At 39.3% G+C, this 24979-nt stretch overlaps 1 protein-coding gene across 2 annotated transcripts; it reads left to right on the plus strand.

Moving 5' to 3' along the window:
* Nucleotides 1-392: 392 nt before the first annotated feature.
* Nucleotides 393-24691, plus strand: LOC148842200 (mediator of RNA polymerase II transcription subunit 20a-like). Of its 2 annotated transcripts, XM_088958640.1 has the most exons (6): nucleotides 398-569; nucleotides 792-934; nucleotides 1164-1342; nucleotides 2815-2904; nucleotides 22836-22982; nucleotides 24243-24691. In XM_088958640.1, exons 1-5 carry the CDS (start codon nucleotides 556-558, stop codon nucleotides 22935-22937), a joined length of 528 nt encoding a protein of 175 aa, XP_088814766.1. In that variant the 5' UTR covers nucleotides 398-555; the 3' UTR covers nucleotides 22938-22982; nucleotides 24243-24691. The 2 variants fall into 2 exon arrangements, with proteins under 2 accessions (XP_088814765.1, XP_088814766.1); XM_088958639.1 differs by lacking the exon at nucleotides 22836-22982 and having other exon boundaries at nucleotides 393-569.
* Nucleotides 24692-24979: the final 288 nt, after the last annotated feature.

The following is a 24979-nucleotide window of genomic DNA, read 5'->3' on the forward strand; positions in this document are numbered from 1 at the left end:
TTTTATGTTGGTTCGATCGGATTTTTTTGATGAACATTTAAAGGTCCATTAACGTTAATAACTTTTAAATACGCTTACGTGATCGTCTCTTATGGGCGGGTTTATGCGTTTCGTTAATCCACGGGTTCACATAACACATAACATTAACTATGAGGTAGGAGGGTTCGATGGAGGAGAAAGGAGAAAATGGAGGGAGGGTTCGAATTGAAAAGGGTTTTAATCAGTTTCTTTGTCGTTTTGTGTCCGGTTCAACTACACACTACCAAAAGCCCGTTAACGTTAGTCCGTTAACGTTAGCCTGTTTTTGCTCAGACGACGTGTTCGTCTTTCATTGGCGGGTTCACAGAATGCGGATACTATTTTATTCACCACAAAGACAAAACAATAAGTTGTTCAGTTCAGCAACTTCAGACGTCATCAAACGGCCACAGCAAAACCGAAAGAAGAAAATGCATTACTTGTATTGGCAATTCTTTTTGTTACACAAACAGGCTCCAAGATCGTGTGTCTATTCTCCCTCCAACTGGCCAACCGCCACCCTCTCCCGCGGCGACCATGCCTCTCAAATGGTATGATTGAAAAACCTCACTTTTTATGGATTTATGGAGTTCATGACTGTTTTTCGTATTTATAAATGTCTTAAAATCTAGGGTTTGTTTATATGGATGTGGATATGTCGATTCCTCCGAACAATCGTTTTGTTTATCTTTATGTGTACAACTTCAGAAAAATCGGAGTGGAAATTTGATCTTTTCCCTTTTCTGGTGGTTGCTTTTAAATCGTAATTTCAGGCTCCTACATTGGCAGCCGAATGCAGGAACAACGGTTAACAGTCAAATACTATCAGAAGTCTCACAATGCGTCGAGAGCATTAATGGCGCCAAGGAAGGAAGATGGAAATCTACCCTCACTTTCTACAGACCCGTGCTAAGAGGTCAGTTATTTTAATTTTTCTGTGAAGGATTTCCATAGTTTCTGTTTAACTTTACTTCTCCTTTGATTTTCAGTCCTACTTTTATCTTCCGTCCTCCCCAACGAGTCTCACAAGATACTACAACCCAAATTTAGGAGTGCTTCTTTTCTAATTACGTTAAGGCCTGCGTTGTTTTAGTTCATTTTTGGGCTTTTGAATTATTGGTTCTAATTTAAGCATTGCTCATCAGACCAGACTTTACAAGCCGAGTACCCTCGTGATTGTCTGGGGATTTCGCTTCAGGAGCAACCCAATAAATACTACTTCATTCTTCGTAGTCAGCGGATTGTGCTCGAGGCAGATTCCACAATTCAGATGATAATGGAGAAATTACAGTCTTATAAATCCCGGGTCTCACTTTATTTTGAGGTTTGATCTCTCACTCTCTCTCTCTCTCTCCATGGAACACTTTCCCCTGGCATGCTGTAAGAGTGCATGTTGTAGATGTAAATGGTGTTTGGAATTGCTGCGTTGTTTTGGCGTTACTGTTTGCCTCTATCAGCAAAACAATGCAATGTTTCTAGTGGAATCCTGAAAATAATGATAATGTGGCATCTAGAGTGTTCTGCTTTTGTTATTTAACAAATTTGCAGCAATTAGGATGTGACGACTCAGAAAAGTGCTCTGATATTTCAGTTTCCAATGCGCCACATCAGATGGGTTGTTTCCACATTGTGCAAACATTAAAGTGTTGTTTCGATAATCACCTCATTGCAACCTATAGAAAAAATTAATCACCCCTGGATTGTGCCTGCGTGCTAAAACATGTTCCTTGCTTCACCAATTTGTTAGACAATATGATTATTGTGTCCAATTATAAATATTAAATCTAGTTTTAAATGCTAACAATACAATAAGAGCTCAGATTGGACTAATCCCAACTGTTTTGAACCAAAAGGAAATTACAAAAAATGTACTTCTCTTTTTTAGTTTGAGAGTTATTTTATTCCCAAATTTGAGTTTCCGACGAGGTGCGCCTTTGGTGGGTGGAGGGGTGGGGGGGTGGGGGCTCAGCCCCAATGATGGCTGGATGAAATGATGGGGCTGTTTGGAAGTCTTTCTAGGTAGATAGCTCAGTAGGCAAGAAGATGCACATGCACTGAGCTTTTGGGGTCTTGTCTTTAAAGCTCAAGACTGTTTGATTTGTGTCATGGTCTACCGGGCTGTTAAAAACAATTAGAAAGGCTATTTTCAGCGTGGAAAGGCCAAAAGCTTCATTTGAAGCTTCCTGATTTTCGGCCTTTTCGATCTTTCCACACACTCGTCTTCGCGTCTTTCGGTCATTTTTTGGTCTTTTTGAACTTCCTGTAGACCAAAAGACACGCCAAACACCACCAAAGTCTCCCCCAAATTTGCAATGTTTCTCCTTATTTTATTTGCTTTCATCACCTGTATCATGATATTTTTGATGCACTTTAACTAACAACTAGAGATCTATCTACATCATTGATTGTTTGCATTACCTGGAAGCCATATGTTTGGTAAAACAAAAGTTTACCTTCCAGTACTTTATGAGATCCATGCTTGATAAAGAACAAATTCTTTTTATTGAATGCTATTGACTTATCAAAGTTATAAGTTTCCTACTGACCAGGGAATGGGTTCTTATGAATGTCATCATGAATCTTGTATTTGCAGCTTTCTTTTCCTGTTATACATCAACCTTTGCTCAGGTTTCTAAACATAATCTGCATTTCAAGAATTTTGAAAGTTGTTTTTTTTTCCCAAATTGCTGCCACAGAAAACAATAGATAAGAAGATATGTTTTTTTTTTTTTCTTTTTTTTTTTTCCGGATGATAGTAATAGCTTATTAACATTTGTTACTTATTTATCCATATAGGGGTTTCAGTATCAACTTGGTGATTTCCAACTGAGGGTAGGGAAGGTTGTTCCTACTCATTCTGAAAATTTGAGAGGAATTGTCATGGAGGTACAAATCAGAATACTTACCAACTTGAGTAATCTCTGATTGTTACTATGCTTTTGCATTGTTTACAAGGTCTAGGCTCTAGCATGTTAAGATTTGATCATCAGAACTATCTGCACTTTTGTTTTCTTCTTAGGGACTAATCGAGTTACATTTCCCTCATTTGTAAATACCTTAACATAGCTTTAATGCCAACTGTTTGGGGTTGGTTACATGAATCGTGTTCTGACATTCCGCTCTATCAAGAGAAATGCTTTCTGTCAAGTTGTAAGAGTCTGTTTGGTTCACGGGAATAGGGGTACCATTCCAATTCCAACTGTTTGGTTGGGCAGAATCGGAATCCCATTCCCATTCCTGGTGGAATGGCATTCCTCCATTTGAGGGAACGGCCATTCCTTCCCCCTCCCTTGGGAATGAGAATCCATTCTAGCTGATTCTGATTCTGATTCCGATTCTGACTGTGAACCAAATGGACCCTAAGTCCTTATATCACTTAATTACACATTTCCTTTGGTCTTCCCCTTCCTTTCTTAGAGTCTTCTGTTCATACCAAGTCACTCCTCACTGATCTGTCGATTTTTTCTCATTTTGAGAGGTCTCATTTTTAAAGGTGTTTTGGAATGGTAGAATACTGATATGTTTCATTCTATTGCCAATGGGCATATTTATACAGTAAGTTGTTGCAATAAATAGAAAGAAAAGAAAATAGAAAGAAGAAAAAATAGAAAGAAGAGAAAATAGAAAGTACCCAGCTTGGCTATAATTCTCCAAAAGTCTGTACTATTGAGTCCTTTAGTAAGTACATCGGCCAGTTGTCCTTTTGTAGACACATAGGGAGTGCAAATCAGCTTGCTGTCTAGTTTCTCTTTTATAAAGTGTTGACCAGTTTCGATGTGCTTCGTCCTGTCATGTTAAACAGGATTGTGAGCAATATTGATGGCTGACTTGTTGTCACAATATAGTTTCATAGCCTCTGCACTTGACCGAGCCACTACATTTTGCTTCTTACTTCTCCAAGTGACTAAGTTTCCTCCTAAGAAGGTACAGTAACCAGAAGTGGACCGTCTATCTACTGGAGATCTTGCATAATTGGCATCTGTATATGCTTCCAGAGTCAGTCCTCCATTTCTTCTGAATAAAATTCCTTTCCCTGGATTGGCTTTCAAATAGTGCAGAATTCGATGAGCAGCCTGCAGATGAACTTCTTTAGGATTATGCATAAATTGACTTATTACACTTATAGCATATGCAATATCCGGTCGTGTATGTGCAAGATAAATGAGTTTTCCAACTAGTCTTTGGAACATCTCCTTGTCTACACTTACATTCTCGTGGGCTTCTCCAAGTTTATGATTGGGATCTATAGGCGTGGAAGCTGGTTTACATGCCATATTTCTTGTTTCTCTCAAAAGATCAACAACATGCTTTTGTTGAGAGATAAAGATGCTTTGTTTAGAATGTGCAACTTCAATTCCGAGAAAATACTTTAGTCTCCCCAAGTCTTTTATCTCAAATTCTCTGGCAAGGCAATTTTTCAATGCTTCCTTCTCCTTTTTATCATTCCCAGTAACGATTATATCATCCACATAGACTAATAGTGTAGTAACTCCCGCTGAGGCTGTGTATTTGATAAACAATGTGTGGTCACCTTGACTTTGCTTGTAACCTGTACTCATCATTACCTTCGTAAACCTTCCAAACCATGCTCTCGGAGATTGTTTGAGACCGTATAGTGCTTTCTTCAACCGACAAACTTTGTTCCCTTTAATGCCTTCTCCAAAACCCGGTGGAATGTCCATGTATATCTCCTCTTCTAGATTACCATGGAGAAATGCATTTTTTACATCAAACTATTGCAAATCCCAATTATAGTTAGCAGCCAACGACAATAACACCCTTACTGTATTCATTTTAGCTATTGGGGCAAAAGTCTCCTGATAATCTACCCCATAAGTCTGTGTATATCCCTTGGCTACCAGGCGTGCTTTGTACCTTTCTAATGACCCATCAGATTTTTACTTAATTGTGAACACCCATTTACAGCCTACCGTCTTCTTGTTTCTTGGTAGATCCACAACTTCCCACGTGTTGTTTTTTTTCTAATGCCTCCATTTCCACTCTCATGGCTTTTCTCCACTCCTTATTAGAAAGTGCCTTGGCTAGAGTATTAGGAATTGGAATGGTGTTAAGGCTGGCTAGAAAACTTTTATGGGATTTAGAGAATCTTTGGAATGATACATATTTGGCTAAAGGGTACAATGGGCATTTGGTACATTCTCTGGTTCCTTTTCTCAGTGCAATAGGTAGGTCATACTCATATTCAGACTGTGAAGGTGTAGGTTCAGGATCTAAGCATCCCTCAGTTCTAGGATTAGGAGTTGAATCTTGGACTTGCACAGGTTGAGGATCTGGATTTTTCCTCCTAGAGTAAACCTGCATATATCTCACATTATCATGCACATCATTCGTGGGGTTAACAGTGTCCGAATTTGGTTCAATGGTCGGGTTGTTTGACTCTTGTTGAGACTCGGGAATGTGGGGCTCAGAGGAATGTGACTCAGAGGGATGTGATTCTTGACGATTGAATGTCTGTGAAGAGGGTAAAACATCTAGGGAGAGTAGATCTGGAATCAAGAATCCATGGAAAAACACTAGCCGAGGCATGTAATCCTAGAGATAAAGACTCGCCTGAGAAAGCAAGAGAGGTAGAACCACTTCCTAGTTTCAAGGATTTCAGGAAGCACCTTAGCCTTTCAATTTCTTCATCATTAAATGGTCCCTGACTTGAGTGTTCTTGCTGCGGGGTTGTGGAGACATTATGGGCCTGTTGAACTCCTTTTGAAACTCCTTGATTTCCCCATTCCTTGCTAGATGTGGGAGGTTTCCCATGAAGTTTCTAGCACCGATCTTTCGTGTGTTTGGGCTTCTTGCAATAGGTGCACTAGAGGTTATCGTTAGAGTCACGGGTGGTTGTGTCATGAGCCAAGTTGTGATTGTTCTCACCCTTTGAACCACTGTAACTTCCTCCCCTTGCCACCATGGCTGAGCCTTCGGGATCTTTAGGCTCAAGCATGATTCCACGGCGACTTTCCTTAGCTCTGACAAGGGCTATGACTTCATTCAATGGAGGCACTTCTTCTTTGCCAAGAATTTGTATTTGGACCTGATCAAATTCAGAATTCAGTCCGACTGAGAAATCATACACCCTATCTCTTTCAATAAAATTCTTCAAGATCACAACATCATCTGTGCACTTTGTCTCAAGAACCCGATAATGATCAAGCTCATGCCATAAATTTTGCAGCAGATTTGCATACTATGTAACACTCTTGCTCCCTTGTCTGGCCGCCACAGTCTTCACTTTACCTCATAGACACGAGCAGCATCATGGGCTTTGGAATAGGTTTGTCGGACAACACCCCAAATAGCCTTTGCAGAGGGAGGAAACATACAAGTATCACTGATCTCGGGTGTCATTGAACTCCACAACCATGACATAATCATGGAGTCCTCTTCGTCCCAAGCATCAAAATTTGGCTCGCCCAATTTTTCCTTTTTCCCTTCAAATAGGTAAGCACTAGTTGTGACCACTTCAAGTAATTCTGGCCATTCAGTCTATATGTTGCCTGAATATTCTGCAAATCACCAGTGTGAGGATGAGAATTTGTTGCTCCTTCATCAGTTTGGACGGGAGCACTTGTTGTAGTCATGTCAGACATTGTTAATGGAGGAAAAATAAGGCCAGCAAGAAAGGAGAATAAGGGAACACTTCTGGTTACAGATCAACACTGAAGGCCAGAAGAGAAAAACACAAAAAACTGGCAATGAAGGCCGAAAAAATCTCAAGGTTGACAAACCTAGAGCTCTGATACCATGTTTTGGAATGGTAGAATACTGATATGTTTCATTCTATTGCCAATGGGCATATTTATACAGTAAGCTGCTGCAATAAATATAAAGAAAGAAAAGAAAATAGAAAGAAGAGAAAATAGAAAGTACAAAAATAGAAAGAAAGAAATAGAAAGAAAAACTTTCTAAATCAATCATTCCACAATCCTAGGAATATATACAATTCTATTTTCAGATCTGAACTAGTAACCCCATGTTTTCCAACAAAAGGGTACTTAAAATTTTGTGCTACTTACGATATGCAGAACTAGGAGATTAAACAACTTTAGTGCACTTATGATACCTTGTTGGTTTGACATCTCAGCAATTGAAGATGAGAAAGTTTCATCCATGATAAGCAGTTTTTATTAGAAGTATCACATGCTTTGATGCTTTTGTGCAAGTTGATGAAAATTGTTTGATAATGATTAGTTTCAATTAATTCTGTTGTAACTTTCTTTTTGTAGTTCTAAGCTCTAAAAGCAACTTTGTTCCTCTTCTGTTTTATTTGGCTACTTTTGAAATACCTAATCCCTAGCTTTTATATCCTATTCATCCAGCCCTAACTTATAACCGTTTCCCTTGAAAAATTTTCATTGTTTGAAGCTTTTTTTTTTTTTTTAAATAACAGAAAGTTCTGTGATACAATGGAAGCAGATATCCTATTTATAAAGTTTATATATATGGTCATATATGACAGATGTACAAAATATATATCATAAACATCCTGGACAAAAAAAAAAAAAAACTGAACAGGAAAGCCTTTGACCAGTCATGACAAGCTAAGAGATCTCATATCAGTGAGCATCACTCATTCTCCCTTGAAAAGTTTAATGAAATGATTCCAAATCTTGCAAGAAAGGGGCAATGAAGTAGTTAATGAACAGATTGGTAATTAGATTTGATTTTGAACATGTTATTGGGATCCGGGTTCTATACCATCCTATCTGAACTGGATGGTCCAATTCTTGATTGATTGTGCAATTGAAAGCACTAAAGGAGTTGATAAGCCTCCTAGCAATTCATTTTCTTCTCAACCGTTTTTTTTTTCGGCAACACAGAAAAAGATTTCATTAATTAGAAAAATCAGGTTACAACAAGAAGTTGTGAAAAGAAAAAACCAGCTTTAGAAGCTGACCCAATCCAAGATTGCATTTGAGTCCAAAACATGTGTTCTATGTATCCCTTGCTTGGCTAAGCTATCTGCCAAACTGTTGACATATGTATTCCTCAAATGCCATGTCACCCCAGCTCCCTTATGCAGCCACTTTACCACAGTTTTTGAGTCTCCTTGAATAATCACTCTACTAATACCCAGTTCTTTTGCCTTCTCAACCCCATAAATGGCAGCTAAAAACTCTGACCTTGCCACATCACCTTGCTCCACAGGACCAGAGTATAAAGCAATTATGTTCCCACCTTCATCCCTAATGGCCTCCCTATACCTGAAGGGCCTGGATTACCCAAATAACTCCCATCAAAGTTCAGTTTCTTCCAGCCATTTATTGTGGGAGACCATGTCTCAACAGATCTCTGTGTTGTAGATGAGGATGCAGCAATTACACTCCAAGCTCTTAAAAAATCTTCATTCTTGAAGTCTGAAAACAGCTTCATGCTCTTTGCCCAATGTGCCACTCTCAAAGTTATTGTTTCTACCAAGGCTTCCTTGCTTCTTTCCTTTTCTTCAAATATTCTTACATTTCTTTCCTCCCAAACAGTCCAAAGTAGTGCTGCTCTAGTGCACCTCCACAGGTCCTACCCCTCTTTTTTGTACAGCTAATGCCACTAGGGCTTCTTTCCTTTTCTTCTCAAGTGGATGTTCCGTACTACCTCCCTTGTCACCAATTCATAGTTTTGGTGGACAATGGCTAAATGAAAAATACCTGAGAGTGCTGAATGCCTTTTAAAGAGGTTCCTAACCAGTCAATTTATCATCCCTGAACCTAATGTAATCTCTACAAAATTGGAATGAATTGATTGAACTCAGCTGAGTGTTGAGACTTGAGAGTAAACCCTCCATATAATCAAACCATAAGAGATTAAGGTTGGGATTCTCAGCTATGCATTCTTTTTTTTTCTTTTTTTTATCGTCAACACAGAAAAAAGATTTCATTAATTAGAAGAAATCAGGATATAACAAGAAGTTGAGAAAGAAAACCAGTTTTAGAAGCTGTCCCAATTCAAAATTACATTTGACCCAAAACATGTGTTCTATGTACCCCTTGCTTGGCTAAGCTATCTGCCTGTCTGTTGGCAGTTCTCCTCAAATATCTCCGAGCTATGTAATATATTTACTTGCAATGACCCTTTGCCATAGGCCATTTGTCTGCACTCCAAATCTCAATAGCTAATTTTCATCAGTCTAATTGTTTTAAAGCAAATACCCGTTACAGCCTGGCCTTGGGCAACCCCATTCTAAACATTCCCTTCCACTCCAGCCCTAGCCAAAGAATCAACCATCGTATTAGCACTCCTAGGCACCCAATTCAATGAGGTGGTCAAGGGAGCACCTAGCAAGTAAGCCAGTTTCACCAGTGACCTATATTCCCATGAGATCTAATTTGTGTCCTCATACAACTGATAATTGTTTGACACTCACCCTCTACTTCCACATTCCTTATTTCTTGCATTGCCAACAGTTTCGGTCCTTGGACTAAGGGCAGCAGTTCAGTCCTCAGGGAGTTACCCTGACTAACTCTGGCTAGACTGTATGACTCTGTTGATGAATAGAGATTTCAGAAATAAGAAATTAGAAGATATCCCCTTACAAATATAAAAGTAACCAAACTTTTATTCATGAAATCAGCTCATATTTCAATTACAATGTTTTCTATTTGTAGACTCAGGGCTCGGATCTCCCTTTACAGACTCAAACTCTAATGTGAAAAATGACAAAAAATGACTTCTAATTGTTCTAAAACTAAGACAAATCTATGTATAACCATTTAGGAGGACACTCAAGTCATAAACCAACTTTAGATACCTATTATTAATCCTACTAAAACTAAGCAAACCAAAGACAACTCCAAGATAAACCAAAAATAGAGAATAATCAAAAACATCCAAAAATAGAAACTTTTTAATCCATTCACTGATTTAAACCCTATAGTAAAATAGCTGTAACTTTCCCAGAACACAGATTCAGAAGATCTTAGGAGCCATTATCAAATGGCTGAAGTGGCTGAACTGAATGACATATTGCTTTGTGTTTTAGTAAATAAAATAATTAAAAAATAGAATATTCAAGAGCAAAGTTCTCAACCCAACTTCAGCTTCAGCCATTAAGGTTCTCATAACCTCCTTAATAACTTGTTTGCTAAAAGACAAACAAATAAGCCATTCAGTTCAGACACTTAAGCAGTTATCAAACAGCTCCTTAGTCTTATTGGATAGGTAATGACAAAAATCACACAGAACTGACAAGTTGACCTCTTAAAGCTTGGTTTGCAAGAAAAGAAAAGTGATTACAGCCATACCTTTTCAAAATTTTAGGATTCTTTAAATTTAATGTTTAAGGCTGTTTTTTCAAAGTGGGACTGCAATAGAATGGTTGGCGATGAATAAAGTAATACAAATGAAGCATAGGAAAGACCTTTTAATTAAGTGGGAGGTGGTGTGTAGGAGTGAAGAGGAAGGGGGCTTGGGACTAGGGAACTTAATTCAGAAAAATACAGCCTTACTGGGGAAGTGGCTGTGGAGGTGGCCGTTAGAGAGAGTCAGGTTGTGGCATGAGGTGATCGGAAGCATACATGGATGCTCAGGGAATAGATGGGATGCTGGTGTATCAAGGCAGGCAACTTCGGCAACCCCTTGGAAGGAAGTGCACAATATTCTTCCTCAGTTCCTCAATCATATCAGGTATGATGTGTGTGATGGCAACTCCGTCCTCTTTTGGGAGGACACTTGGGTTGGGGATGTTCCCCTGAAAACCCTTTTCCCCTCCCTGTTCTCAGTTTTTCGATACAAAAAAGAGGTTGTTTCCAAATTTTGCTCCTCATTGGAAACCCCTTGGGCTCCAAGTTGGAATTTTGGGTTCCGTAGAGGTGTAAGGAATGAGGAGATTGAGTGCTTAGTCAGTTTACTCTGCCTTCTTGAAAAAGTTTGTTTGAACCCCTTTGAACCTGACAAAAGAATTTGGATACCTCGATTGGAAGGATCTTTTTCTTGTGCTTCTTTTTTCGAATCCCTTTGCTGTTCTAACCCTCAGCCGGCCTTCCCTGTTAAGGAAGTTTGGTGCAGACCTGTTCCCCCTAAGATTTTGGCATTCTGTTGGGAAGTGTACTATGCGAAAGTATATACCTTGGACAAACTACAAAATAGAAGACCTTTTCTCTATATTTCCCCCAACTGGTGCATCCTTTGCAGATCTCAGAGTGAGGACTGTTATCATTTGTTAATTTCTTGTTCCTTTACTGCAGAGTTATGGGATTGGCTTTTGTCTTTGTCTGGGGGCAGTTGGAACTTGCCAGCAGATTTAAGACTGCTTTTTGATCCCTCTACTTTTGTTTGGCAACAGAAAATGGGTAAAATCATGTGGAGGTGTGCAAGCGCTGCATTGATATGGACAATCTGGGAAGAAAGGAATGCTAGAACTTTTTTGGAGAAGGAAAGAAACCTTCAATAGATAAAGGAACTACATCTTGGTTAGGGTGATTCATTGGCTGAAATCTTTGGACTTGTTTCACCAATTCTCCTTTAATGACATTTGGAGGAATTGGGCAGCAGTGGCAAGTTGTTCCTCTTCCAAGACTAAAGTGAGAACAAAGCTGGTCATCACCTCCTGCAGGCTTCTTGAAGTTGAATTTTAACAGCAGCAGTCTAGGAAACCCAGGTCCTTCTGGGTTAGGTCGGGTATTGAGGAATGAAGTCAGGAATGTGATACTTATCTTCTCAGGTCCTTTAGGAGTGGGAGACTCTACTAGAGCAGAAATGTTTGCTGCCCTGCATGGTGTACTGTTTGCAGCTCAATTAGGGGTGAACCAGCTAATAGTTGAAGGTGACTCAAAGGTTGTAATAAGCTGGTTGCAGGACCCAGAGTTAGTAGTTTGGTGCTTTAGGAATGAAATTAAAAAGTTTAAGGTGCTGACAAGAAACATGGACCTAAGAATACAATGGGTGGGGAGATCAGCAAATGCTATGGCGGACTGTCTAGCTAAGCAAGGGGCAGCTAGGGAAGTTTTGTTTTGGGCACAACTGTAACTTATTACTTTTGTTTTCTTCTTTAGTGGAGAGATCACAGCTCGCGCCTCTCCAAGGGCTACTTGTATGTGCTCATATTTCCAAATTAATAAAAAGTTCATTTATTTATAAAAAAAAGAAATACAAATGAAGCTTCTTCTTTGTTTTGCTATTGTTCGTGGCTAGCATGGATATGTAGGATGGTATAAGCCATCTAGCATTTATGCATGATTGTTCTCATATTAATATATAAAGGGTCTATCATTTTTTGGTAATAAATAAAAGAAGAGAAAGATTACAAAACAGACCCGATAGGGTCTGTAATTTTTAGACCTAGAACCGAACTGATCGGTTCTTGGGATAATCAGGTCTGACCCGATGGACCTGATTATAATAAATAAATAAATAAATACGTTTGGGGCTGGTTGGAACCGGTTCTGAACCGATAATAATCGGGACACTATATCAGGACCCGGAACCGACCTGTTGGTTGCAGTTCCTAGAACCAGAACCGGCACAATCGGTTCGGGTCCATCGGGTCGGAACTGACCCATTGACAGCCCTAGTGATAAGTTACACCCAAAAGGAAAAAAGAAATAGCTCACCACCCTCCAATAAAACTTTTGAAGTACAAATTCAAGCTCCTACCCAGACGTTCAACAAACAAAAAGCCTCCCTTCAAGCCTCTCAAAACCACCCAAAAAATTTGACTCACCAGTGCCCAATATCCAAGTTCCTTCCACCCAACAAAAAAATCAACATTGAAAACATATTCCTTTTCCAATTCCATAAACTTTATTCTTGCAAATTCTTCCCCTCCCAAGAAAAACAGCCCCAATATTTTACATTCAACAATTTTTCCAAATCAACATTCTTCGCTATCTTCCTCACTTGATCTAAGATCACTTCATCATCTTCCTCTTGGTCCTTTCCATCATTTTCATCATCTTCACTCTCTTCCTCTGTCTCTTCCACGTTCGTTCTATTTCCTTCTCCTTGGAATCAGAAATTGTTTCCATCTTACTCTTCGTAATCTTTCTCTGTACTTTATCAGCAAAATTACTCTTCTTATCCCCTCTTCTGATTTCTATTTTTGATCTTCATCAAATGTCTCTTTCTTCTCCCCATCTTGATCATAACCATCCTTTTCCAACTTTGCGTAGCCAGTCTCATTGGAAGGTTCAGCATCAACCTCCAATAGACGATGATCCTTTTCCACATCTATCCAACTCCAATTCAGACCAGGTTCATTTTCTTCTTGATTTTCCATCAACGTTGATGTAGCCGTGACTGATATTGCCTCATCTAAACCATCGTCAGCAGAGAAAACTCTCATTGCCCTGGCCTTCATTTTTGTGCCTTCAATACTAGTTGTTACATCCAGTGTTGTTTCTTCACCAGGAACAACCATATTTCCCTGATGCTGAAGATCCGCTCCATCTCAAGAAAACACAAAGGATTCTTGGTGCAATCATTCTCCAAAAGCTTTTGTCCAACCTCAACAATTGATGAAGAACTTACCTTTAATCTTCATCAAAGCCTCCTCTTCTTTCCGAACAAATGTAATGGTAACCCACTCCCATTTGTCATCATCCATCTTTCCCCTTAAGGCTGAAATCCTCTTGTCACCCTGATTTTACACAACCTTCACCCGATCTGCTTTGGCTCACCCTTTGGTTTCACTCCCCTTCTCGATGAAGACGATGATGGACCAGGATTACAGTCCATCAACCCTCCATTAAGAGACACATGCTCCTTGGGATAGTCATGTGCCCTGCCTTCTCTGGGCTTAAAAACCAAGGACTGGCCCATTTGATTTAGTTTCTTTTCCCCCTTCAATCATGGGCTTCAAGATAACTGGCCCATAATTATTTAAAATTGACGCCCACGTGATGTTTTGAAGTGTCACACAAGTGCTCTTGACCTGTCAGTTCCACCCAAGTTCGGTCCAACCCCTCTTCTATGGGCCTCTTTGACTTCCTTTCGTCTCCTCTCTTTCACCTTCCCACTTTCAATGGCTCCACCTCCCAAGGCCCAAACATATGACAGTCCATGCACCAGCCCAACCTCTTTTCTCATGCATGGATTTATTTGTGACTAGTCACTCATCTTTCCCTCTTCCCAGCCTTCGTTCCACAGTTTTGGTGAGACTTCCATTCTCATTTGAATCACCCACTCTTCTCTTGCCACGTAAGCACCCTTCTTCTACCACTTCGTCTTCCACCCTTTGAGCTTCCTTCCACAACAATGCTTCAAATGGAGATTGTCAACCAGACCTGAAAAAAATATCTTGTCTGTGTAGATCTCAGTCAACCTGGGGATTTTTTGAGGCTTTACTCCACTCACCTTAATAGCAGCTGATCAAAGATCAAAATCCAAGGTGCCATCCTAATGAGCATCACAGGTTGAAGCGGTGGACTCAAAAACTTCCTGCTTCCAGTGAAATGGAAGTGCAACAGCTTGAATGACAACTTCATCCTGGACACCCATTCCTTTTGAGTTTGAGAGTTGACACTACTTAGAGACTGTCACATTGCCTGAATTGATTTTAAAGTTCACCGAGGCTATTTCCACATCATCCTCTATCAATTCTAGCAGAGCCTTGCACCTGTCAAATGGGGTGATAATTAGCACACCTTTTAAGCTCAATCCTTTTATCAAGGCTTCAGCTACTATCTCCAATCCTGTGGTTCAACATTAGTTTCAATCACAAGTTTCCTTTGCCATTCCTCTTTCCTGTTATTGGCTACCATCTTGTAATTACTAAATCTCTTTCTCCAAACCAGAAAATCTTCTGTAGAATCAATTTCCATTGGCTGACTTCCTTTCTTCAACTCTTCTGGTTTATTACCCGTTTTCTGAACTTCTTCAGGTTTACTGACTTCAACCTGAACCTCTTCTTTCCTCTCCTTGAAGTCCTGTAGTACTCAAAGCAGCTCCTTCCAACCCTTCAGCCTTCCTGAAAATAAAATTTCCTTATCAACTTGCTATATCTAATAAAACACCATTAAGTCATTATTTTTTATCTCCCAACAATCTTGAAAGAAACCTATTGAGAAATCATCAGGCCTTGGCTCTTTATCCCTGTCATAGAGAAAATAGCTTTCCTTATCTCCTAATCAAGAGATTTTGTTTTTTCAGACAGTACAATTAAGGTTCATTGATAAAAAAAGACAGTACAAATAAGGTTCAATTGTCCAAAGTATATCAATATGATATGCCCTGTATTGGGTGCATCATATTGTTCTTCTGGCAGGCCACTGATACACCTTTTTAAAGTTTTTTTCCCCCAAAAAATCATATTTTAAATGTTAAAATAACATATAAACCGCCCCCGTGAAAATATGAAGGTAAAAAGGAAAAAAAAAAGGTTTTTGAGTCACTTGAAACACCCAATAAACATGTTTGTGCTATTGGGTGTGTTGAGACTTTGAACCTTGAGTACAAGGATCCTGTCAAGAGAAGGTTAGTCTAAGCCTTCCTGGTCTTGGGGAGTTAAAGTGGTCAAGTGCTCTGCGCTCTAGCAATATCCTCTGGTTGATTTTTTTTTTTTTTGAAAAGGGTTCGACTATGATATGGAAAAGATATGATATCTGAAAAATGTCTGACCAGTCAATTAGAATCACAAATGTGGTAGCCCAAAATTCATTGGTGGATTTTGATTAGTCAGAACTCTTCCAATACCATATCTTTCCTGCATCATAGATTTTCCCTTTTGAAAATTAACAAATAACATTATTAAGTAAAAGATTTTACAGAATTCAGAGCAGTGATGGTTAACCACATAACCACACAAAACATTCATCCTAGAATTACACCTTCCCCCCTTGGGGGATTAATCTCCAATATTTTTTATCCTTATTGCCCCTTGCTTTGTAAGTGAAACTGCCAAAGCATTTGCAGATCTTGGAACCCAACCCATTGTGGCTTGAAGAGCCTTCAAGCATTTGCCCCTTGCTTTCTTCTTACCTACTAGATGCCTGGGATTCATAGATTTGGCCCTTCTTAAACTTTCTACGACAGCCCTAATTTTGCACCGGTTGAATCTCCAAGCCCTTAATTCCTATTAACATCTTGGCATTGAAAAATGGAGATGGGAATTGGAGCTGGTCCATTGTGCAAGCAGTGACAAATGAGGGAGCTAAAATGACACCAATCTGGAATTGCGATGATGTGCTCAGCAAGAAAGGGGATCTTAATTGACAGGTTTCTTTGGGAAGGCAGGACAACAATTTAGATATTGGTGAGGGGGCCATGTGTGGTGATGGGGGGGGGGGTTGTTTAAGATTGGGCCAAGTTGCCAAGCAGGTGAAGCAAATAGTGGGGACAATGTAATGGATGAGCTGGCGCAAGTGAGTCAAGTTAAGTCTCAATTGACTAGGTCAAACTAGTGGAATTGGGTGATGATGAGGCTCGACAGAAGTAAGATTTTGAAGTGCTTTTCAATCAATGTGAATGCTTGCATTTCAAAGGATGAAGGAATTTTACGAAAAAAGAAGGAAAAGAAGTTTGTGGTTCCAGATCTTGAGTCGAAAAAAGTTTACAAGTGTGTGCAGTGTAAAGAGACTGGGCCGAATGGGCCCTAACGGCCTCTTATGTGATATCCTTTATTTTATCTTTTATTTTATGTTGATGGGCCTCACTTAATGGGCATGTTATTTGTTCTTATTTTATTCTCTTTATGTAACTGCCAAGCTGGCCACCCACTTAAGGGTATACTTGTCATCATCAATTCGTTTTATAGATTAATAAAAAATAGGGTTAGAGGAGAAGGAAGACTGATTCGACTTCTTCTTCTCTTACCTCTTCTCTTTGAAATACACAGCTCTTGCACTATCATTCAGATCTAATTTGTACTGTTAATCACTGATTTTAAACTTGATATTAGAGGACTAATTCACATCTTGGTATCAGAGCGGGTTCAATTCCTCTTTCTTCTTTTTTCTTTATTCCTGTACACTCTAAAATCAAGAGAGTGTATGGAGAGATAGGTTCTCTATAGTATAGAGAATCACTTGCCTAGTTGGTAGAAGGGTTTGGAGAGTTTAGTTCTGGCCAGATTTTGCCAAGAAGTGGTGTTGTCTTGCTGCTGCCCGAAACCCTAGCCGACTAGAGATTTTCGAGTTACCAAGAAAGGTGAAGCTTGGAAGGTGTCTTGTGACTGCTAAAGGAGGGCAGTTCAGGTTTGGAAGAGTTTGGGTTACTCTAGTAGGTGCGGCAGTGTCTTCTCTCTCCCGCCCATCTGCTGGACGGAGCAAAACCCTAGCTTTTCAAGCACCCAAGTTCTGGTTTGACTTCAAGTAAGTTCACATAGTGAAAATTTTATGTTCTTTGATTTTCGTTTGATTAATGGAGACATATGGAAGTGAGTTCAAGCAGGTGCCAGCTTCTGGACCTGCTCCAGTAGATTCTGTTTTGACGGGTGTTACCACAATTAATCTAGATGGGACGAACTATCTTGCTTGGGCATAGTCTATAAAAATCTATGTTTGTAGTAGAGGAAAACTCGGGTATCTCACAGGCAGCATGGTGAAACCCGAAGAGACAGACCCTGAATTTGAAAGATGGATGCAAGAGAACTATACTGTTATAGGATGGTTAGTTAACTCTATGCAACCTCATATAAGCCAACACTATCTCTGGATGTCTTCGCCTAAGGAGATATGGGACAGTGTAACTGAGACCTATTCACAGAAACTGAATGTAGCCAGAGCATACAAATTGAAAAGTGATGTGAAGAACCTGAGACAGGGGGAGAAGAGGGTGGCTATCTACTACTCCATACTAAAGTCCCTATGGCAGGAAATTGATGTTATGGAAACAATGGTATGGGAGAGTAAAAAGGATGCTGAAATGTATAGAAAGCTAGTGGAGAGAAATAGGGTGTTTGAGTTTCTCACTGGACTCAACCCTGAATTTGATATTATCAGACAAAACATTTTGGCTAGGGATGAGGTTACTCTTTCACAGGCATATGCTATGATAAGTAGTGAGGAGAGTAGGCGGCATGTGCAGTTGTAGAGTCCATCTACAGAACATTTAGCACATGCGGGAATGAAACCGAAGGGCCCTACTGAGAAAAGAGAGCAGCTGTGTGAATATTGCAAGAAGCCACGACATACAAAGGACATTTGCTGGAAGCTTCATCTTGAACTTCTTCCCGATAGGTTTAAGAACAATAATAACCCTAAGAAGGGCAGTCAGGTGGGAAAATCCAACACTGCTAATGCTGCTACAGTGCCTGAGGGGGGAAGTAAGGAAAGTGAAGAAAAATTAACTATTGAGCAATTGGCTGCAATGAAGCTGGATTTTGAGAAGTATGGGAGGCTCCTAAATCACTTGGAAGCTACGGTTTCTTCAAATCACCCTTCCAACAGTACATCATCTTCATCGGCTTTTGCTCACTTAGGTACATATGCCTCAGCAAATCATGCTTCAGTTTCAGGTAATCATACACTCCCCCTTGGGTTATAGATTCCGGTGCATCAGACCATATGACCAGCCTATCTAACCTTTTTTGTTCATACCATCTCCTCTCTGGGAAAGAGAAAATATCCCTAGCTGATGGGTCACTTGCCCCCATCTCTGGTAAAGGAGATATAAAGACCTCTGACACCCTGTTCTTATCTTCTGTTCTCCATGTTCCTAAGCTTAACACAAACCTTTTATCTGTTAGTAGCTTAACAAAGTCCATGAACTGCAGCATAACCTTCTTTCCCACTCATTATGTTTTTCAGGATCTGCAGTCTTAGAGGACGATTGGGAGTGGCCATGAGGCGAACGGAATATACCTGCTGGACACACCAGATCAAACCTTGGGATCACCTCATGGAGTTGCTTTAGAGTCAGTTGTGTCAGAGTCTGTTAACAAAATTTTGTTATGTCATTTTCGGTTTGGTCATTTGACTTTTTCTGCTTTAAGTCATTTGTTCCCAGATATGTTTAAAGGAGTGTCTTTATCTAGTCTTCATTGTGAGTCATGTGAGCTAGCAAAGCATTGTAGACATTCCTATTCAATCAGTAATAAAAGATCTCTTCTCCTTTCCATATTGTTGACTCTGATGTGTGGGGGCCATATCACATGCAAACCATGCGGACACAAGATTGGTTAAGGATGGTGGAACTGTAAAGGATTCATTAGGCAACACAAGTGCATTGGAGTCTTATGCCTTAATCTTTAGAGGAATTTTATAGAAGGGTATTGCGGGGAAGGAAGAAGAGGTAAGGTTTTCTGGAGATCAAACAAAGGAAGTTTCGGTGTTCAAAGGGGTGGGAAGAAAAGACGAGAAGGAAAGAGCAAGAAAGGAGGTGGGGGTGTCAATCTAGAGGATGGTTTGGTGCTTGGGTATAGTGGTTGCAACTTGCAAGAAGAAAGAGATAAAATGTATAATTGAAAAAAGAGATGTAGAACAAAACACTAACAGAGGGTGAAAAAACAATAGAAAATATTGAAGTGGAGGTTAGCAAATCTTTGGGCTTGTTCTTTATAGGAGGAGAGGAAGTCACAAGGAAACCTTTTAAGGAAATGGAAGAAAAATTTAATAGGTCTATGATGCATTTTAGGGGAGGATTCAAGCCAAGCCGATCCAAATATTTATTTATTTGAGCTTGGCTTGGTGGAAAAGCATGACTCTTGGGCTTTTGCTCGAGCTAGAGACCTGAGCTCAAATTCGGATCGACTCAAAGGCTTGTGTTTGAATTTGACAATGAGCCAAGCTTCATATAAAACATAATAGTTATACATATAAAAATAAAAAATGTTATATAATATAAGCTCAATTAGGCTCGTGAGCTTAGATAGCTAAGCTTCATTGGGCTTGAGCTTGGCTCGAAGCTTAGTTTAGACCGAGCCAAATCGAGCTTTTCACGAGCCAAGCTTGAATAGCTTGTGAAAAGCTTGGTTCATGTCCACCCCTAATGCCTTTGACGGATAAAGAAATAGGTTGCCTCATGAAGCGGTTTGCAGTAATGAAAGGACTAATTAGAACCATGATAGATTGAGAGTAGTTAGAGTTGAAGGGGATGGGCATGAAGGGAATGGTGAGTTGGTAGCTGATCACATCTTTGAAAATGATGCGGGGAACTAGAAAGGATTAATGCTAAATCCTTTTGACCTGAAGGATATTGAGAAGAGTCCTAATGCAATTAGAAGGTTCATATCTCAATGAAATCAATGGATTTTCCAAGTAGGGTGGCCACGAGCCGAGCTGCTCACGAGTTGTTTAAGCTCGACTCGGCTCGGCTGGGTCTAAACTAAGCTTTGAGCTGAACTCAAGCCTAATATATAGGCTCGTTTGCTAACCGAGCTAAGCTCGAGCTTAATAAAGCTCGGCTCGTAAGGCTCGTGAGCCTAATCGAGTATATATGTACATAGGGTGTCACCTCAGCTATTGAGGGAGATCTTGGCTCGACACCTCGACAACTGAGGGAAACCTTGGCTTGGTTCCCCGATACTTGAAGGAGACCTCGGCTTAGCACCCCGGCAACTGAGGGAGGCCTTCTAGGGAGACATTGGTTCGACACTTCAGTAGCTAAGGGAGACTTGCAATTAGAGGCAACCAAGCTCGAGCTGAGCCGAGCTCGAACTTCTAAGCTTTTGACTCGAGCCGAGCTCGAGCTCAAGTCTCTAATATAATTCAAGTCGAGCTTGGGCCTGATAGTTTATGAGTGAGCTGAGCTCGAATAGCTAGATATTCGGCTCAGCTTGACTCGAACCCACCTCTATTTCCAAGTGTTGAAGGTTTTTTCCAGATTGAACAGGGATATTTTGGGAGCAGGCCCATTAAGGAAGTGAAGAAAGCAAAGAAACTCACCAAGAGAAGTAGAGAGGATTGCATTCAAGATTTTGGAAAATCTGATTAATTGAGCATCATTAAGTGAAGAAAACGTAGAAATTGACCAATAGAAGTAGAGAGCATTGCGCTCAAGATTCAGGAAAAGCTAATTATTTGGGCATTGATGTTGGGAGATATTGTTGAGCTTTTGGTGGATGTGTAGGATAAAAAGGATTTGATGGAGGGTTTATCTTAACATGTGGTTTTTTCTTAGGAGGTTTTATATGTATTTGGTGTGGGATTGTTTTTCTTGTTTGGGATTTGGATAGATTGCATGGGAGAGGGAGGGTTGCTGGGATTTTTATATTTTTGGTTGTTTCCCAGTTCCCATTTGACCCAAGTTACCCAGGCTGCCCCCATCAAAATTCAATTTGAAGAGACCAGCTACCGGGTTTTACCACTGTTTATTTACTTTAATTCTCCTTGATGATGAATCTGCTAGGGACCTCCGGTATCTTAATATATCATGGTTAAACTCCTTCCTTGTTTTGACCAAATGTGTCACTTTTGTCAAGATATTTTCAGTGGTCTCCCTTGCGTTTCTTTCTTTTTCCTTGAACAGCCTTAGATTTTTTTCCTTCCCAAATGCACAACACTGCCATATTTTTGCACCTCCAAAGAATTTTGCCTTTTTTTTTTGTAGGAGAAAAAGTAAAAGATTGGCTGGAGGTACCCACTTGCATCCAAAAAGATCAAAGAAAAACCCCAAATAGCAGATGCAAAATTGCAAGAGATTAGCAAGTGAAGAAATTTCACCATTTGATTTGCATAGAAGGCAACAGTAGGGAGAAATGCACCAGGAAGGTCTCCTTCACTGTAAGTTCTCACTAGTGTTTTAAAAGTGCAAGGTGCAAAAAAAGTGCAAAGGCCATTTTGCGCCTGAGGCGCAAGGCATAAGGTGAGGCACACACCTTTTTGAAGCAACACACAAGATTTTAAAAATTCCAAAAAATTGCAAATTGTAAAAAATTCAAAATAAATTAATAAAACATTAAAACATAGTATTTATTAAGAAAATTAAAAATCAATTTCAAACTGAATGTTTTAAAAAGCCTATTAGCTCAAATTTAAATACATAAACATAACATATAACACATATTCAAAGTGAAAATGCACAAATAAAAAAAATAATATACAAAACAAAACATATTCAAGCATGTCAAACTTTTTATTTCTTTATTTCTTTCCAATTCCATTATTTTAAATAGCTAATGTGATGTTAAACATCACACTAGCCCAAATAAGTCCATGTTAAAATTATAAATCATTTTTCATAGGGATTATTAATTTATCTTTTAAAAATAACTTTTTTTTATTAGGATGAATGTATGAACAACATTAGCAAATAGGGGGCTAACAGAACCTCTGAGTTGAGGCACAAGGCGCACCAGGTGCACACCTTTTCAAAGGGGCTGCACTTGGGCCTTGGCAAGGCGCATAAGCCCGCCTCAGGAGCGCCTTTAAAACACAAGTTCTCACAATTGTTAATTTTGTCATGGTAAACCTCCCAACAGAAGGCTCTTATCATAGGTTAGACAGGGCCAGACAAAATGGCATTAACTGGACAGCCAAAGCAGGATTTGGTTGTTTTTTAGCACACTAACATGGACACCATCATACAACCATTAGAAACTATAACTTCTAAACAACTTGAGCTCTATTGGTAAAGAGATTGAGACCTGCTAGAATCGTATAAATATCAGCTCATATTAAAATAAATTGATGGCATTTTTGAAATCCTTCATTACCTAGACTTGCCCAATTCTTTTTTTTTTGGTAATTAAAGTATAATTTTTGTGTATTAATTTAGAAGGATAGTTTCCCTCATCAAAGCATGCACAACTATGTATGATCTGTATATGAAAAAAGATAGAAGATACAATCTGTCCCCTTTTTAAACTTCAAGTTTATCATAAAAAATGATGCCCTCCCAGTGATTATAAAAATGCTGTTGCTTGACATGCTGTAAACTCTTATAGCAGCTTGCTCACCCAACAATAGTCTTTTCTATCATGCCCATTATGGCTTCCCTAGGGTGATCACCGTTGTCAAACACCCTGCTGTTACATTCCTTCCAAAGGTTCCAGTAGAAAGCTAGAGGCGCCAACTTCCAAAGAATTTTGCCTCGGGCACTGAAGCCTTGAGTCAGTCAAGAGGAGAGCAGGCTGTGCAAATCACCAGGTAACAACCATCGTCTTCTGAAGAGCTGCAAGAAATGGGACTAGATTCTTTAAGAGGATGGGCAGTACAAAAGCAAATGTCTAGAAGACTTACTTTGGTTGCCATATAGGCAGCAGGAAGTTTTCAAGTGCATTCCTCTAGTTACCAGATGTTCTCTTGTGGGTATTTTCCCCAAGGCTGTACAAAGCAAACAATTTATTTTTAATTATAGAATGTTTATCTGCCTAGGAGGGATATGTCTTATTTTGAAGCTTATATGAGTTGTATAATAAATTTACAACTCGGTTCTGACATATTAATGTTTCTGTAAGTATAGTTCTGGTTTCTTGACAGGTTGAAAAAAATGAACCCTATTGTGATTGGCCTGGTTGTACACCCCCATAGTCTATAATTGGGTTTTTGTGTGTGGGTGTGTGTAGGGGGGTTGGGGAGGGAGATACAATGCAGTATTTGTTTATTCTATAAAGTATGGTGCTGATTCCATATGACTACCTACTGGAAACAACTCCATTAAGGTGTCGCAATACTTTCTAATGTATGCTCAAGGCAGTGAGGTGTCTCTTGCAATATAAGCCATAGGCCTCATGTAATGTGGTGATTGAGGCAAGACAATTTGTTCCCACCTTGATTTGAGGTGTAAGCCACACCATCTTTCCTCGTCTTCTAAGACCTCTATGGTTTTTCATTTCTGGTTCCTTAGATTCTTCATTCTAGAATGTTTAATTTTTTAATCAATAATGATCTTTCTTAATTGTTTATTCTGTGTCTTTGATGATTGTTCTATTTTTGTTTTAGCTCTGTGGTCTCAATCTTATTCCTAACCACTTATTTTTAATTCCTTGACCCTTCAGTTCTTCTCAAACCTAGAACCCTAAATTTTCTCAAGCCTACACCCTAATTTTGATTCCTCATCACCTTCACGTGTAATTGACGCCTTTGTTTCATCTGTTTCTCTACCACCAAAATAAAATAAAATAAACAAAAAGAAAGTTCTCCTAGCCATCTAATATTCCTACTTCTCAACCCCAATCTTAAAACTGCAAAAGGTCTTTCTTTATACATGTTCCAGGCAATCTATATTGTGAAATGATTAAATTCCTTTTTCCTTGCTTATCAAAATTGCCATTATCACCGGTTAGTTTTACAGGACTGGTCGACCTGTATTTATGGCCTCTAACTATTTGAAAATTTTGTAAGTATATGCATTCTAATTCTGAATCAGTATGAGAGATGCTTGAACTGTGCATTTTCTATTTGCAGGTGGAGTATCTTCCTATTTCATCACTAGATAAATCCAGACAAATCATGGAAGACTTTGTTGATATATGGCAGGAAACTGTATCGAAAAGGTCGCTGCCAGGTCATTTTATGCATATTGAGCCAAACTTTGCGGAGTTTGGCCTCTCAGATCACTATACTTCACAACACACAGCACTTCAGTATGCCATTGTTACGGCTCAACTGATTGCGTCGGTAAGAAATTAGATGTAAAATCAGAACTAGATCTGTTTATGTCCTCTATAGTGTGTGTTCTTTGTTTCTTCAAGATTTGGCATCTGAACTGACCCACACAGGATTCAATCAAACATCTCTTTTAGTCAAAATCAAGTTTTGTAATAAACTTATACCATGCAGATGGCACATATTCGTCTTGATTAGTAATCAACAAAAGAGGCAGAAATGGAACTAGGTTGCTACTTATCGTCTTATAAGGTTAGCCTTACATGTATACTTAGAAATGATAAGAAAAAAAAAAAAGAAAAAATCCCACCCAAGACTGGGTGCATCCCATTATCACAACCATGAGATGATATCTTGGTCTTGACCACTGGAGGAGTTGGTCATATTGGCTCCATTGGTCGTCCAGTCTTGGCACATTGAGACATTGAGCAACTTAAATTGAAGTTAAAATTTTGACTCAATTGTCTTTTATGCTCAGCCTTATCTGTGTGTGTTAGTGTATGGGTATGTCGATTGAACTACGGATGAAGAAATGG

This window comes from Nelumbo lutea, chromosome 8 (genome assembly GCF_056320005.1).
Source record: "Nelumbo lutea isolate HS-2025 chromosome 8, American lotus-T2T, whole genome shotgun sequence".
NCBI classification, from domain to species: domain Eukaryota; kingdom Viridiplantae; phylum Streptophyta; class Magnoliopsida; order Proteales; family Nelumbonaceae; genus Nelumbo; species Nelumbo lutea.